The following is a 16,597-nucleotide window of genomic DNA, read 5'->3' as shown; positions in this document are numbered from 1 at the left end:
CCATGCAAATTAGAGTTTTGCCTATTATATAATCCAGTTAAAAACTATTATTTCTTTGTACTCTTGAGTTGCAAAGCAATGAGGATACGAGCTGGGAAAAGGGGCAGAAGGGATAGACAATATGCAGAAGAAAGATCTGACAGCTTACAATCGTCTTTAACTTGAAATTTGTTGCACCTTGTGTTAAACAATTAAAATACACACACTGGGGGGACTTGCAGTTACTATCATAATCTTCTACCTGGGCATGCTGGTTTTAAACAAAGAATTCACATTACCTTGCCCCAAGAAGGGCTGCTGTCAAAGGCCTCATTTTGTATTACCCTGGCATAACAGCTACGTTATAATTTGTTTTCATGCTTCATGCAGAAGAGTTGATTTTTATACTCTGCTTTCCTCTGCCTTAAAGAGTCTCAAAGCAACTTACAATTGCTTTGCCTTCCTCTCCCCACAACAGACATCCTGTGAGGTAGGTGGGGTAGGTGGGGCTGAGAGTTTTGACAGACTGTGACTGGCTTCCAATAAGATTTCATCAAAAGTAGGGTTGGGTGCCTTGATGTCCAAAATGGCTGTTGCATGAAGCAGCCAGTGCCATGGTGCCGGGGGGGGGGGGGGGGGAGGCGCTGGTGCCCACGCCTCCTCTTCCCTCCCCCACCGCTGGCTGCTTTGGGCACAAATGGCCCCTTTGGATGCCGAGGCGCCCAACCCCTATCAAAAGTATTAAGTCATTGCTACCAAAAAATCTCCCACCAGAAACAAAACTGGGAGAAAGAGCTGCATCCCCCCTGATCATAAAACAGTTGTTATCCTCTGAGATCTTCTGAAAGACTTCCAAAGAGCCAGATTTTCTCGTACAGCTAGACATACACTTTCTTTCAATGCCAGTGCATGCACACTTCCTTCCCTCATTGTCAACAATAGAGAAAATATCTAACATACCTTTCTCACCAACAAATGGCAAGGACCAGGTAAAAACATCCATGAAATTTGGAAGCCAGTATGGATGAGGGGAGCAGTTGAACTGTCTGATATTCATAACGTTGTTCTCATATTTCAATACTGCAGCTGCAAAAGAAAGGGAAAGGAAACCATCAGCATCCACTGGGGCCATGACCCTTAATTATGGCTGGCTTGTAGGGAACAAACCTCATGACTAGATGATAGGCAGAGATACTTCAAAAGATGTTTTAGAAATGGATATGCTTACAAGCCCATTCCTCTAGCACAGGCTTTCTCTTCCAGGGCTTTGTGAAACCATGGGAGTTCTTGATTGCCCTGGAAGGGATTCCTGAATGGCTGAGAGTCGATTTATTTTTAATATATTTTTAAAATTTGTTAAGCATTTATTGGGTGATATGAGCATATATGGTCATGTTGACCAGCCCCCCCACCCATGGCCAATGATGGGTCTGGAGGGGGTAAGCACAGGAAGGGGTGGGCACACCTCTGCCTTCCGACCATGTTCTGGACGATTGCTCCACTTCTGGGTTTTTGTAAGGTCAGTCTACTTATGTCCTTGATTCTACCCATCCAGCTTTATTCTTTGTCTACCCCTTCAATCTTACCAAGCATAACCATTTTTTCTAATCCATCATTTGCACACATTATGTGATCAAAGTATAAGAAGGAATTTTTTGGAACATGTGTCCTATCTAGATCAAAGCGATCCTTTGCAAAACTTTGACATTGATATGTTGGGGAAGGGGGAATGGCAGAGCCAATGATAAGAGATTAAACTTTGTGTAAATTAATGACCTGTTTCAACAGGGGGAAAAAAGATTTCAGCAGATACACATTCAGTGGTAGAAGTGCTGATAAGCTTCTATGTGGCTAAGGATTTGTTATAATTCTATCTAGTCATTATACCTTTGTAATTACTTTGCCCCCCTTTATTTGAGAAAGACAGAAATAGTCCTAGAACAGTATGAACTCCAAAGATTTCTACTGCACTTGTTTAGAGGACATTCCACAATTAAGAGGTGAAATAGGACTAACAGGACATATGATTCTTTTTTTTAAAGTAGGCCTTGTCTTTAACATGATCATATTTCAGGACACAACAATATTGGTTTTAGAAAATGCAACAAGGGCTCACAATTTTAAACAAGCAACCATGTTGCCAGCAGTTTCAGAAAATGGCTTTGGTAATTCCCTAATGACCACTTATGATGACTCTTTCTTTCATATTCAAAGGTTGAAGATAGCTACTGTGACATTGTTGTTGAGCAAGTGAGACCATGAATAGAGAAGCCCAGGTTCATCTCCGGTCAGTCATAAAACATACTGGGTAACCTTGGGCCAATCATTGTATTTCAGACTAACCTACTTCACATGGATGGGGGTGGCTGGAGAACAACCATCTAACTCACCTTGAGGTCTTGGAATCACACATAAAAATGGCATATAAATATGCAGCTCAATATACGTTGGTTAATAAAATCAATTATTATCAAAGCAGATGCCAAAATGTGTAAACATGCATTTTAATTAGACGCTTATACATTGCTTCATATACCTACCAGCTGGTAAAGTATGGAGTGTTATCTCATCATGGCTTGAAACATTAAAACCTAATACTTATAATTTAGGAAAACTAATGGGAGCATTTTTAAAAGCTGCCCTAGGAAAAAAAATCTTTAAAAATCCCTCTGAAAGAATAGCTGGCTCAAAAATACAAATGTCTTTAGTATTTAAAAACTATGAAGTGATGAAATAAATAATTCATTCCAAGACATCTAAAAGCTGCTCCAGCTTACAGTGCATTAATAATTTATACCTCTAATACAACACTTAAATACAGGCATTTTGAAACAACAAATTTTAAAATGCTTTTCAAAAAGCTGCCTTTATTTTAAAGGCTAGGAAAAGATGTACCCTGGTTGGTATCAAAAAAGCAAATGGGAAACATGCTTTATAACCAATCACTGTGAAAAGAACAGAAAATAAAAATTTATAGCCACTAATGGATCTTTTCTGTGCAATCGATTAAGTACCGCATTTGTTTGGGTCCATTTTCCCCCCACTTCCACATGGAATTGGGTCCCTTCCAGTGGGGTCCTAGAGCTGGCACAATTTGCCCCCTCAGTTCCTTGCAGTCAAGGGAATACGGAGAAACACATGTTCTTTTTCTTTCTTTCTTTTTTTGCTGCGGGATACAGTGGGTGTATGCTGGGGCTGGGCAATGAGGAAGTGGTAAAACGTGGGCCATCCCGAGTCATGCCTTCCATGCCCTTGCGCCCCACCACCATTTGTCACTTCCATCACATACCCTCACAACCTTTCCCTATTTTTTAAAAAAGAAGGCTGACTGCATCACAATGACATTAGCAATACAAGATTTTTTTTGGCAGGGGCAGGGAACAGGACAAGAGTGGTAAGCTATGCAGGCAAGACCTGCCCCTTCCTGTTTTTAAATTTCTTTCAGACAGGTTTATTGAGTTATGCCACTGTTTTAACAAGCAAGGACTTTTGGGGGGTACATTATACATTAAAAACAACAGGCACACCAGAGTGCCATTTCAGAATCTGTGAGTGAGGTCCTGCAAGATAATTAGAGAACACAAAGGGCAAGCTGGCAAAGGTGTCTACAGTTTTGCTAGCTTACCCCTTGTGTTCTCAATTTAGTTTGCAGGACCTCATTCACAGCTTCTCAAACAGCATTGAGGATTCCAGTTTTGGAAAAGGAATTATATACTGTGACTTGGTTTTTCAGGTTTTCAGTTCTCCAGGAACCTAAAAAAGGGTGTCAAAAATGATTTCAGATGGGGAGGGAGTTCACTTCTATTTCCTTGTGCAGAAAAATATCCTGTGACAGACAGGGGGAGAAAGTAGGCAAAAGGCTTCCCCATTTGGATATTGGAAAAGATCAGGAGAGCTATCATAAGGTAAAAAACCAGGGGACAGCTTGGCATGATGGCTGAGTGAGTCCTCCATGCGGAAACAATCAGAGAAGAATAAAGCTTGGCCCATGTATTCTTGTTGAGTTACTGTGCCATTAACATTAATGTCCAAGAGTTGCCATTTTTTAATAAAAAGGTAATTAGGTAGCCTATTATGGGAGAAAAACTCTTAATAGTTAATAATATCTGTACACCGCCCGTGGCGCCACGGACTAAATAAAACAGTAAGGCGTTCTGGGTTGGGATGTGTCCGGTATGAGGAAGGGTCCAGATTGGACCCTTCCTCAGGTCAGACAATCGGAGGGACCAATCGGCAGGCGCTTTGTGCCTGCCAATTGGTCCCTCTGATTCCCAACCCCAGCAACTGCGAGCCGCGCGGCTCACAGTTGCTCCCGGCCTGACGCGGCGAGAGGCACAAAGCGCCTCTCATTGCGTCAGGCTGCCGCCCGAGGGAGCCCCCGGCAGTCGCGTGGAGCGCGGCTGCTGGGGGCTCCCTGCCTGGCGGCCTGACCCGGCGAGAGGCACAAAGCCGTGTCAGGCCGACACCTCAGACAGCTGCCGCCCAAGAGAGCTGCCGCCGCCGTGAGCCCCGCCGCCCGACAAGGTCAGTTTCTAGCGCCCGCTGTATTCGCCATACAGCGGGCTTTATTACTAGTAGAATTATGATCTGATTGTTTCCAGTATTGTAGTGTGTGTGTGTGTGTGTGTGTGTGTGTGTGAGGAATGTATTTCTACACTATAGAAACTGTCCAGTTCACTACACAGTCCTGTCTATATTAATCCTACTTATCTACAATTCTAGCACTAACATAATAATCTTAAACAGAGTTGGAAGGTGTGATGAGTAGTCTATTGACTTCAATGTATTTACAAGAGGTTTTCAGGATAGCACAGAGGGTCTTCTGATACATGCCATGTAGCCACATTCTCCTTTAGCTGTTTGAGAAATGTGGCTACATGAACTCTTATCATAATATCGACTGTGTGAACTGTACAACTCACAAATGGCAACCTAATAACCTCCACTAGCAGATGGCAGTTCTGTATTGTTTATGCAATGTGATCTATTGAGGATGCCCACATTCTAAACAACTGAGAACAAAGCTGCTGACTCTAAACATTTGAGCATTGAAAGCTAGTCTGCAATTGCGTATCTGATGACAACATCAAATAACAGTCTACCCATCTCTAGCATTGTTATCCTATACTTCCATCAAGGAGATCAGGGTGGTGGGCACAGTTCTTCTCTCATCTATCTTACAACCATTTTGTGAGGTAGGTAAGGCTGAAAGGCTTTTTGATTGAGTGGAGTTCCCCTGATCCTAGACAGATGCTCTAACCACTACACTACTTTCACTAGCTCCTGTATGTGTGAAAGAGTCACAGTTATAACACAGGACCTCCGTACCAACTACATCACCACCAATACAAGGTTTTTTCAGTGGAAACCATTTACTCGTCCAGCTGACAGTCATAATAAAAATGATGTACACACAATCATCAACTGGCTGAATGAAAATTTTGGTGGTCTTCATTTATCAACCTTCTTTATTTAATGAACCTGTAGATTGCTGAGAAACAAACTGGAAACATATTTGAGCCTGGCTAAGTTTTATATTTCTGCATTAGTAGGTCATGAAACTTGTTATGTAGATGGAAAAAGAGGCTCAAATACACAGAACCTATGGCTGAGCAGAGATTAAACTCCAATCCAAGTACAGTTCTGAATCCATGCTAGTTTCCTAATCTTAACATAATTCTCTAACATGATATGCACAAACTTTGTTTAAATGAGTTCCTGAATTGCAATTTGAACTATTCAAGATACTCGAAGTGGCAGCTCTCAGAAGGCTTAATGCATACTTTCTTATTAATCCTTCTAATTCCATTTGCCAAATTTGTACAGCCACTAAACTGGCTAATAGTTTGAGAAGATGAATTTCATAGCTGAAAAGCTACTCTCATTAATGTAGAATTTGGCTCTGGATGTCAGACTTTTCAAGATTATAAGAACAGCAAATGCACAAGATACATACAGATGATGTCGGTACAATGCACAATGATTATCTGTGGTGAATGTATTATATTTATATTTATTGTTTATATTATATTTTATATTTGTAAATAGATCCAGGTGAACTATGTATGCCCCCTGCTTGAGGGGCAAACATGCACAATTTCTAATAATCTCATGAACAACTTTGACCATGGAATCATTTCATCTGGTATTCTACAAATTTTAGACATGTATGATAATACAAGAAATCATTGGAAGCCAACTGTTACACACCCGAATGAAGAATCAGATGAATGGCAACAAACTGAAGCTAAACATTCTCTTACACAGGATCTGTGAGTTTATGCTGCGTTGACTGTTTCTGCGATCAATTCAAATTCTGATAAATGTTGAGAAGAACTTAGAAACTACCAGCTCCCTTTGGCAAATCAGTTCAAACATAGCAAGTGAAGAATGCACATATGCTTCTGTCATGCTCATGCAGCCAAGTCCGTGGCTGCAGCTGCACCAGGAGCTCTGCTGCCTCTGCTCTCAGAGCACGAGGATGAGGAAAAGGAAGGACAGAGTAGCGAGGCGCTGCAGGATGTTTGGGACGATGAAAGCCCTGATGGGTATGCATAACCAGGTCCCAGCCAGGTAGACACCATGCCCTTTGCAGCAGCATCACCCCAGTCAGAGGCAGCACCCCTCCCCAGCCCAGACAGCTCATCAGAGTGCCGGAGACGACGCAGGCGGGGTGACTTGAGCCAGGCTCATGGCACGCTGTCAAGCTAGATGGGGTCCAGCTGAGGTCACTTCTACGTAGATTGAGTCTCCAGGTGCAGCCAATTAAGCTCTAGCCAGGCTGCACTTAAGCAAGGCAGAAATGGCCCCTTAGCGTGGGTGCAACCTGGACACAAGCCTTGACTCTGGTTCCTGAACTGACTTTGCTTCAGCAAAGCTCTGCCTGACTGATCTCTGGTTTCTTGGACTATGACTCTGGTATTTGGACTTTGTTCTGGCTCTGCCTCCACCTCCCTGGTTCCTGACTTTGACTCCTCCCTCAGCTCTCCCTTGGACTTTGTTCTGACTGACTGGTGTTAAGACCTGGACTGGACTTGGATTCTGCTATTGGATTGTGAGTTGGGCTTGGCTTACAGGCTGAGGGTGTAGCTATCAGGACTACCATTGGGTGTGCCCAGCTAGGGCAGCACAGCTTCAGCGAGAGAAACATTAGATGCTGTCACAAGATGCTGTAACTTAGCACAGTCAGTTAAATTGTGTGATCAAAGTCAGCTGTGAGTTAAGAGGAGATTACAAAGTCAACTTTGGCCAAACAGTGCAAAAGGAGAACAGTGAATTAAAGTGAACTTGTCTGTAGCGGGAGAAGCACTCTTACCTTTGTTATTGTATACATCTAGATAGTTTGGTGCTGAAAAAATTGTAATTAGCGAAGGGAAACCTGTTGTCTGGCTTTTCCTGTACATACGGTACCTACGACAAATTGCATAAGTAATATTATTAGTATCATTAATTTCTCACATGGTAGTATTAATTTAGACCTTGTTATGGATATGCTACGGGATACCTGGTTAATTTGCAGATAAAGGAAGAAATCAGTACACAGTAGTGATGTTACATGGATTTTGCAGAGGCTTGCATATTCATAACGGTATGCTCATTTATAGTCACAGGATACAGTTTACTAGCTAGAGAGGCTTCACAATTATTATACCACAGAAGATAGATGTTTGAGTGGAATGCATGTTAGATACACCACAGACTTAAAGCAGGCCCAAAGTTGGTTACTGTTGCTGAACAGATAGATAAATAACTGGTTGTTTTCACTTGAGTATTGGACAGAAGATATTCCAGTAAGGCACTGTAAGCGGGTGAAAGACTGCCCGCATGCCACTGTATCTGTTTGTATCTGTTTTGGCACCAAAGACCAGATTCGCTTACAATTTTTAAAAAGCAATTTTTGTTTTAGCAAGGGAAAGGGAACAACTTAGGTAGCCCTCCCCCCCCCCCCAAAATTATCCATTATTAAAAAGAATAATGGTGTTACTTGAACTGTGCAAAACAGGCCTATATACAAAATAGTCCAGATTCTTTCACTCTTTTGTGGAAATGCAAAAGATGTCAATTCTAGAGCAGTTTGCAGAAAAATCAGATAAAAGCCTATTAAAATTCTCTATGTATTTAACATTTGGCTGAGGTGAGAATAATGTTAACACAATCTCAGCTGGTAGATATTTAGTTAATCAACAGCAAAATTAAAAAAACAGAATTTTGGAAGTAAACTAAAAAAGGGAAATGGATACACATAATTCTACCACGTTGAAAAACCCTAGAGTAATAATGAAATAATAATGAGGCACATCATTTTGATTTCTTCCTAATACAAAGTCCCTCAAAATCTTGGCAGTAAAGATTAAAAAAACCTATTATGTCTAGAGTAATTACACACCAGCACTCTATGTAGATACTTCACTTACGGTACATAAAACTCAATGAGTTGTTGAGTACCAGCTCTTCTGCCTCAATGAAGATACCTGATTTGTTTTATAAAGCTTTTGAATTTATTTTAAAGTCTATAGCCACATCTAGAACAAATTCAGGAACTGTTTAGAGAACTGTACCATCCAGCCATTCTCAATGTTCTCCAGGCTTCGAGAAGCTCCAGAAATGGTACGATTGTGCTAAATATGGTTGGGAAGCATAGCTGTGTCCATGTCCACTTAAGGCCCCTCCCTTTTCCATCCCCTCCAGAGGCCATTTTGGGAGGGAAAGGTGAGATAACATGATCACATATGGTTATATCACGTGATAATATTTTAAAAATTATATATATATAAATTTTATATATATATATATATATATATATATATATATATATATATATATATATATATATATATATATATATATATATATATATATATATATATATATATATATATATATATATATATATATATATATATATATATATATATATATATATATATATATATATATATATATATATATATATATAAAAATTAATTCATCCATTTGGGAAACCCATTCTGGGCTATCAAGAAACCCCAGGGTTTCCTGAAATCAGTAGCGAGTCTTTGCAACATTTAAGACACACACACACACACACAAAACAACATGCCTAGTTATGGGCAGAAACAAGAAAAACATGGTTTGGTTCATGGTTTGTGGTGTTCCTGGTTCACAAACCATGGACTATCACAATCATTTTGGTACTAAATGAACCAGTTTGGTTTGTGAGGTCAGTGATACAGAACACCGCTCCCTCCCCACACCCCAGTATGCCACTGAGACCAAACTCGTAGGGTATCTTCAACTGACCTCCAAATTTGATAACAATTGGATTTACAGGATTCGAGTTATGGCTCCCAAAGAAAAGGATCCAAGAAATGATAGGCCCAGGTTCAGGAATGTATAGAATGGAGACAGCAAACTCACAGAGGACCTTCGACAGTGGCTGGTAGCTCAGTGGTAGAGTATTTGCTTTGCATGCAGAAGGTCCTCGGTTCAATACGTGGCATGTCCAAGTAAAAGGATCCAGTAGAAGGCAACATGAAAGGTCTCTGCTTCAGACTGTGGAAAGCCTCTGCAAGTCTGAGTAGACAATACTGACTTGGGTAGAGAATGTGACTCACTGGTAGAATATCTGTTTGGCATTTAGAGGGTCCCATGTTCAATTCCTGTCCTCAGTTAAGGGGATCCGGTAGGAGGTGATGGGAAAGACCTCTGCCTGACACCTTGGAGAGCTGCTGCTCAACTTAGCCTGGGAAGTGTGTATGTGTCTGTGTGTGTGTGTGTGTAGGGGGGAGTTCTCCAAGCATACATACAGCATTCTGATACCATAAAGGAGTGTATGTTTAGTCTGGAGGGCCCCTACTGGTGTTTCCAAGGCTGGAGACACCCCCCCCCCCAATGCCGTGGAGTTTTATAAATAGTTTAATTGAGCAGAGACAGTCTGCCTGGAAATGTAATCATTCACAAACTGAATCACCACAAACAGTTACCATAGTTAGTAAAATGTTTGTGTCAGGCACCCTTCCACAAGTATCACTTCCCAAACCAACCACAATTCATGAAGAACTTTACTTTTTGAGCTGGGTCCATGCCCATCCCTAGCCATATTGAACAACAATGAAATTTACCAATTTTCATAGACAGTTTCCAATGAAATATTGGGAATGGCAGGTGGTGACATTATTCAGAGAAAGGGAGGGAGGAAGAGTGGGTGGGTGGGTCATGCTAAGGGAATGAAAATTGCAGAAATCCCAAAGTGGATCTCTGGACTGAATATAAGAAGTACCATTTTTTCCTCATTGCTGTTTATCAATAATATTTTGTTCAGGGTACTCTTTGGGAAAGCTACAATTTCTTGGCTGTTTCCTTCACACTTCTACCAGGCAGCTTCCCATATATATTGTTCAGAGTTCTGCTATCCAAGAATATTTCTTAATAAGGTACAAAGCTTGAGTCCAGGCCAGCCTTGTTCAACCTTCTGACTGTGAAGGAGCACCTGAAATAATGTTTCAAGCTTTGAGGACACCTGGCAGTGATGTCAGCTGGCCACACCTGTCATGCCTCTCAGAAGTGCCATGTTACTGGAAGTGACATCACCACCCATAATCTTCACCCCGCCTTTCACTCCCCCCACACCTTTACTACTACCACGCTTTATGTTGGATTGATAGAATGGCAGGAGCTGATCCCCCATAAAAAAGCTCTGACTGCACATATCACAACATCACTATCTCCCCCCCCCCCCCGAGTCCTCTGGTGGACAGATTGTGGCCAAGTCCATTAAGGTAGGAAGGGAAAGGCCATGGCCCCTCTCCAGAACTTCCAGGGACCCCCAGACCCCTGGTTGGGAATCCCTGTATGGCTTCAAGCTGAAGGTAGGGAAATGACTGAATATTTCTCCATTTACCACCTCAGTAAAAATTAAACCTTAAAACAATAATACCTGTCTCTAACTCAAGTGTTATATTTTCTTGGATTTTCAAATATGTTTCTGCTATTCTCAAACTTATCAATAAGGAAGAGATAAGAAATGGCAAAACTCAGCAAGTCCTCTGCTAAAAACTAACAGGCATTCCCACAACTGATATTTTTGTATGACATGCAGGAACATGGAAGCACTGAATTTATTCTAGGGTGGTGTCTGTTTATGAAGGACAATGACACCAAAATACGATAACTGCATCTACATTTTCAGCCTGACAGCATATACTTTTTATTTGCTTTCATGGAAGTAGAGTTATTAAGAGAGATTCTCTTAATTCCTCTTCATCTAGTTTCCCCCTGAAATTTCCCTCTTTTGGGGAATTCGGAGTCTGTTTCTAATCAGTTCCATTTTCATCAAAGAAAACTTCAAAAGGAGAAAGGCCGAAAAGGGGGGCTCTGCAAAACTTCAGAATTTCACTTTGTAGATGCTCAGAGGCAGACAATGCCTTTCCAGATCTTCCACGAGAGCACCACAATTGCAAGGGCTAAAGTTTGTGTGTGCTGATTTTTCTACAAAGAGAAATGAAAAAGAACTCCCTCTATTAGAAGTAAACAGACAGCATAAGAGGAATCAATTGCTATACCTGACAAAGGGGATTTCTTAACATGTAATTCCCCTTTCCATAATAATTCTACATGGACACTGTACAAAAATGAGAGCTGACGCATGAAAAGCAAACCTGTGGGACTATTCCAACCAAAGATGGAAATCTGACAAATATGATAAATGTGTGACACAACAAATGAAAACAGGGTGCTACGGATTATTCACTGACACCCGAAGAGCTAAATAATCAATGTATGGTGTCATTTACTGTAAACCCTTTATATTGTCCCCATCTGTCTACATGCAGCAAACAAAGAAAAATTAATTGGCAGTGTGGCTGTTAGCCTGAGCAACATGAGACCATAGAGTTTTTCCCCCTCTCAGTGACCCTCCTGCTCCAAGCAAACGCTGCATCTCTCCCCAGAGCCTTTCATATTACGGAAGTTAATGAGTATGGGGGACCTATTCATCCCTCACACAAGTATGAAACCTATTCAAAAGTATCCTACAATTTGGGCACAAACCCACTAAAAAATATTGACTGACAGAAATTATTGACTGACAGTACTGAGCCTTACAAAAGGGAAAAAAGGAAGGTGTATCCAAATATATTTTGTTCCCTAAAAAGGCAGCTAAGATCTCTAGGCCAATCATTTTAGGAATGTCACCACAGTCTGCTGCAGGACGCATGCATCTATAAGTAAGGAGTGCTGATGGTTTCACACAGGCTTGTCTTGCCTCCATCTATCTTACTTCTGTCATGGCTTGAAAACCAGTTTGCAATCAAAAGTTTGTGCAATCGGTGGTCTTGGGCCATTGCTCCACTGATGCAGCTGCCTAGTTATAGAGGGGGGTTACAGAGTGGATGGAAATTGAAACTGCTCTAGGTTTCCCCCTTCACACCCTTGTCTTCACACCCGCATCTCTATTCAAGTAACTGCCTTTTCCTGTACCTCACAACTCCCGAGAAAGTTACCACTACAAAAACAAAGACAGACAATGGGACAAGAACAATAGTTAACAATTATCAATGGAACAAACAAAGGACAGCCAGCGTGGTGTAGTGGGTACAGAGCAGCAGACTCTAATCTGGAGAACTGGCTTTGTTTCTCCACTTATACACATGTAGCCAGTTGGGTGACCTTGAACTAATCACAGTTCCCTTAGAGCTGTTCTCATAGAGCAGTTCTCTCAGAGCTCTCTCTCTCAGCCCCACCTACCCCACAGGGGTAATTGGCTGTGGGGAGACAAAGGGAAAGTTGTTTGTAAGCTGCTTTGGGACTCCTTCAGATAGTGAAAAGTATAAAAAAGGGGTAGTTAAACTGCAGCCCTCCAGATGTCCATGGACTACAATTCCTAGGAGCCCCTGCCAGCATTTGCTGGCAGGGGCTCCTGGGAATTGTAGTCCATGGACATCTATCTGGAGGGCTGCAGTTTGACTACCCCTGGTATAAAACAACGATTCCTCTCTCCTTCTTCTTCAAAGTATTATGAAATACATATTGACTCAGAACTTATGGAAAACAAGAGGGGAAGACTGAAATGTACTTTTGGATGTAGAAATAATACACCTGGAGCCGAGCTCTGCCAGGAACAGGCTGAAGATCTCAACAGGCAATTATTTGGCTATTCTGTCCCACTGTTTTGGCCAGCAACTAGCAAAAGGCCCACAGGTGGTCCAATAAGGCCCGAGTGGCTTGGAACTGCATTTGTTTTAGGCATAGATGGGTGATGTGCATTTGAGTGTACACATGGAAAGCAAACCATGACTTGGTGCCTAAGCTAGAACTTAAGGTTATGCCAACATTCCCCAAGACGTATTCCCCCACCAATGGGAAATAATATAAAAATCCAACCAGCAATTTCAAAACACTAAGCACATGGCTCATTTTCATTCTGGAGTATATTGAAAAACAACATTTTTCATCTTCACAGATGGAGGAGATGTGCAGAAGGCAGCAAGCAGCAGCATACTTCATTTAAAAAGCAAGGGAAACACTCACCCGGCATCCTGGGCTTCATGAGCTCGGAGTATAGATAATAAGTTATTTTGCTGTAAGAAGTCACATACAGCAGGGTAACTGTCAGGGAATTAAAACAGAGAAGTGCGTATTAATGACATGACCAGAGGAGACGCATGGGCCTCTGGTACTCACAAATGTCTGACTGAACGCTGATGTGGTTCAGACTATGAAGTCAGGTTGTTTTCTCAAGACTCGTTTTTGCGGTCTCACTCAAGCCATTACCCATGAAAACGGCATTTAATAAATGTGAGATTCATGGGTTCAACCTGTGAGCACCGACACCATTTTAGATGTACAATTAGCCATTTAAAAATGGCATGAGAGCCTGACCTTGATCGTGGCTGCAGCTTGGCAGGGGTAGGCAATCTTGGCCTCCCCCCTCAAGCACTGCAACAAGGCTGTGGATGTCCTCATTATCTAATTCGGTTCTTTGTGGAAAGAAACACGGTGTCTATATAATACTATTTCCCACAACTGCCTTATATCAAAACTTGCACATCGTGAGAGTTCACAATACCATGGAGAATGCTAAACATTACCAAATCAACATCTATGAATACACAATAAGTATACTTCAGGCAGGCTGGGTTATGTGTTATTTTAGACACTTGTATTGCAGATCTACAATACAAGGAAGTTCCTGTCTAGAAACTGAGTGGGGGGGGGTATCCCCCACTAGTCTGCAAGCCATCTATTCCACATGACTGGAAGACATAGACCAAGTTTGAAAAAATGAAGCGCCCCCCCCCCCGTTAGGACATCCAAAACAGAAAAAGAAATTTACGATGTTTTAATATTTATGCTCAAATGGCTTATTCTCTAAATGTCATGTTAGTCAAGGCACACTTAGAGGACAGTTAGGGGTATAAGCCTTCTGTCTTGATCTGGATAGTCCTGGGCCCAATCTGCACATGTCAGTGTGCTTTCGCAGTTGGATTTTCCTGTGCAGAACAGGAAAATCTGCTTCTAAAGGGCATTGAAAGTGCATTATCCAATGTGTGCCGAATAGGCCCAGGTCAGCCTGATCTCATCAGATCTTGGAAGCTAAGCAGGAAAGATTCAGTGACACAATGCAGAGGCAGGCAATGGCCTGAATGTCTCTAGCCTTGGGGGAAAAAACAGCAGGAGTTGCTCAATAAAATCAGAGTCCAGTAGCACCTTTAAGACCAACAGATTTATTCAAGGCATGAGCTTTCGAGTGCAAGCACTCTTCCTCAGACTATGAACTGACCATCATGACAGTGGGAGTATATAAGCAAAAGTTAATCCTGTTACATTAGTCAACTGTATCACAGCATCCAAATACAACCATAAGATAATTCTTTTCTAAACCAGCCAATCAGACCCCTCGAATTCAGTTGTAGTTCACAAATACATATGAGAAATAAAACTGTCAATGCCAGTGGGTCAACGGCTGTAACTCAGCTGTGACTTGAACGCAAAGGCCTTCTCTTTCTGTCTCAACACCAGCACTGTGAATACACCTGTAATATCAGCTTAAACCTCCACTGCCAATCCACATTGTTAAAAATAATAACCTAGACATTATTAATACCAAAGCTAAGAAATATAATATTTTATAATCTACAGGTCTCCATCTACAGAAAGAAGAGAGGGATGAGAATAGAGACATTATTATATCCCAGCAAGACAGAAATGCAGATGGTCTGACCTGGGATTTAAGGTGTCATCCATTCTGAATGGGGTAGAACTCCCCTAGAAGGAACACGTCCATAATCTGCAGGTGCTCTTGGACAGAGGCCTTCTGTTGGATTTAGCTGTGGCCATGAGTGCCTTTTACCATCTAACTACAACAGTGGTTTCCACATTCAATAAGCAGTTGTCCAAGATTTAAAAGTAGTATTCAGGTTAGTTTATGAATTGTTAGCAGGGAAAAATCCCATGCTGCATGAATATGTAGACATAATGGATTTGTGTCCTGACATATACAATTTTGAAAGTATTCAGGAGCTATAACATTTAGCTGCATTATAAGAGAAAAAAATGCTTTGAAAAAGCTTTGCTAAACATTAATCACAATTAGGGGGATGAAGATATAGCTTATATAAGAAAGAATGGTAAAATTTCAAACACATATAAATCCTTTTCTTATAGGAGACTCTTACAGTAATATTTAAAATTAAAGGGCCACAGAAAGACATGGGGGGGTCTACTGGTAATATATAAAATATATGAGTTTTATTACCCATTTTAAAATAATATGGGGAATTAATTTTGTAGGAGGCAGAGAAGAAGCAAGATACATTTTGCTAATGGACTGGCAGAAAGTTGCAAAAATAGCATTATATCCCCAAAGAACTGGGTGGTTACAAAGACATCATAGATCAATAGCAGCCAAAACTACTGTTATCCAGTTATCACAATCAAATTCCCAGAAACTGTCGTAGACTGAAAGCCAATTGTGTAATATGATATCTTGCTGACTGGCGTTCTCTTCAATTCAAAAGCCTCTACCAGATTTCACTTCAGTGTGGTTCAGAGTTGAACAATACAAAGGCAAAGATGGAGCAATGTGAAAGTAGACCACACTTGGCACAACAAGGCCTTCTCCTTGCTATGATCAGCTAGTCATTCTGATCTGGAAGCTCTTAAAGGAATCCAAAAAACCTCCCTATATTACTCTTGCCAGTTCTAGTGCAAGAAAGCTTCCATGGATTATAAGCCTCGTCTCCATACGTTTTGCTTTTTGCTTTGCCTTGAGCTGGATTGTGGTGCAAAAGCTAAGCTCCCTACCAGCCATAATTCACATCACTAGCCTAAGCATGCCATGGGCCCAAACTGTGACTTTTTCCAATCAAGAAGGATGAACCTGACAATACAACCAAGTCCCAAGAAATTTCAATTGCTGTAGAAGACACTGGGCCTCTTAATGTGTTGTACTCTTTTGATTACATCAAGCATGTTTTACGTGTGCAGAGAAAAGCACAAAGACGGAAATACTACACATTTATTTGCAAATATGCCTCATGGCCAACTAAAGCTTTCAGTTGCGTGTGTATTTCTGAAGAAGTAATGTATAAAAGGAGGGACTTAAACTTGTAAGTACCCCAATAAGCAGTGAAACAAAACA

At 41.2% G+C, this 16,597-nt stretch overlaps 1 protein-coding gene across 4 annotated transcripts in view; it reads right to left on the bottom strand.

Annotated features, from left to right (window-relative positions):
• PPP3CA (protein phosphatase 3 catalytic subunit alpha) overlaps positions 1–16,597 on the bottom strand; it is a 204,066-nt gene that overhangs the window by 28,644 nt on the left and 158,825 nt on the right. For all 4 annotated transcript variants that reach the window (XM_077300770.1, XM_077300773.1, XM_077300772.1 and 1 more), the window contains exons 7-9: positions 13,486–13,563; positions 7,295–7,389; positions 940–1,065 (exon numbers count right to left, since the gene is read on the bottom strand). In XM_077300770.1, coding sequence (XP_077156885.1) covers positions 940–1,065; positions 7,295–7,389; positions 13,486–13,563 — 299 coding nt within the window. The remainder of the gene's footprint in view (positions 1–939; positions 1,066–7,294; positions 7,390–13,485; positions 13,564–16,597) is intronic.

Source organism: Paroedura picta, chromosome 10 (genome assembly GCF_049243985.1).
Source record: "Paroedura picta isolate Pp20150507F chromosome 10, Ppicta_v3.0, whole genome shotgun sequence".
NCBI lineage: Eukaryota > Metazoa > Chordata > Lepidosauria > Squamata > Gekkonidae > Paroedura > Paroedura picta.
The sequence above is the reverse complement of the archived record's forward strand: the minus strand, read 5'-3'. Positions and strand labels throughout refer to the sequence as shown.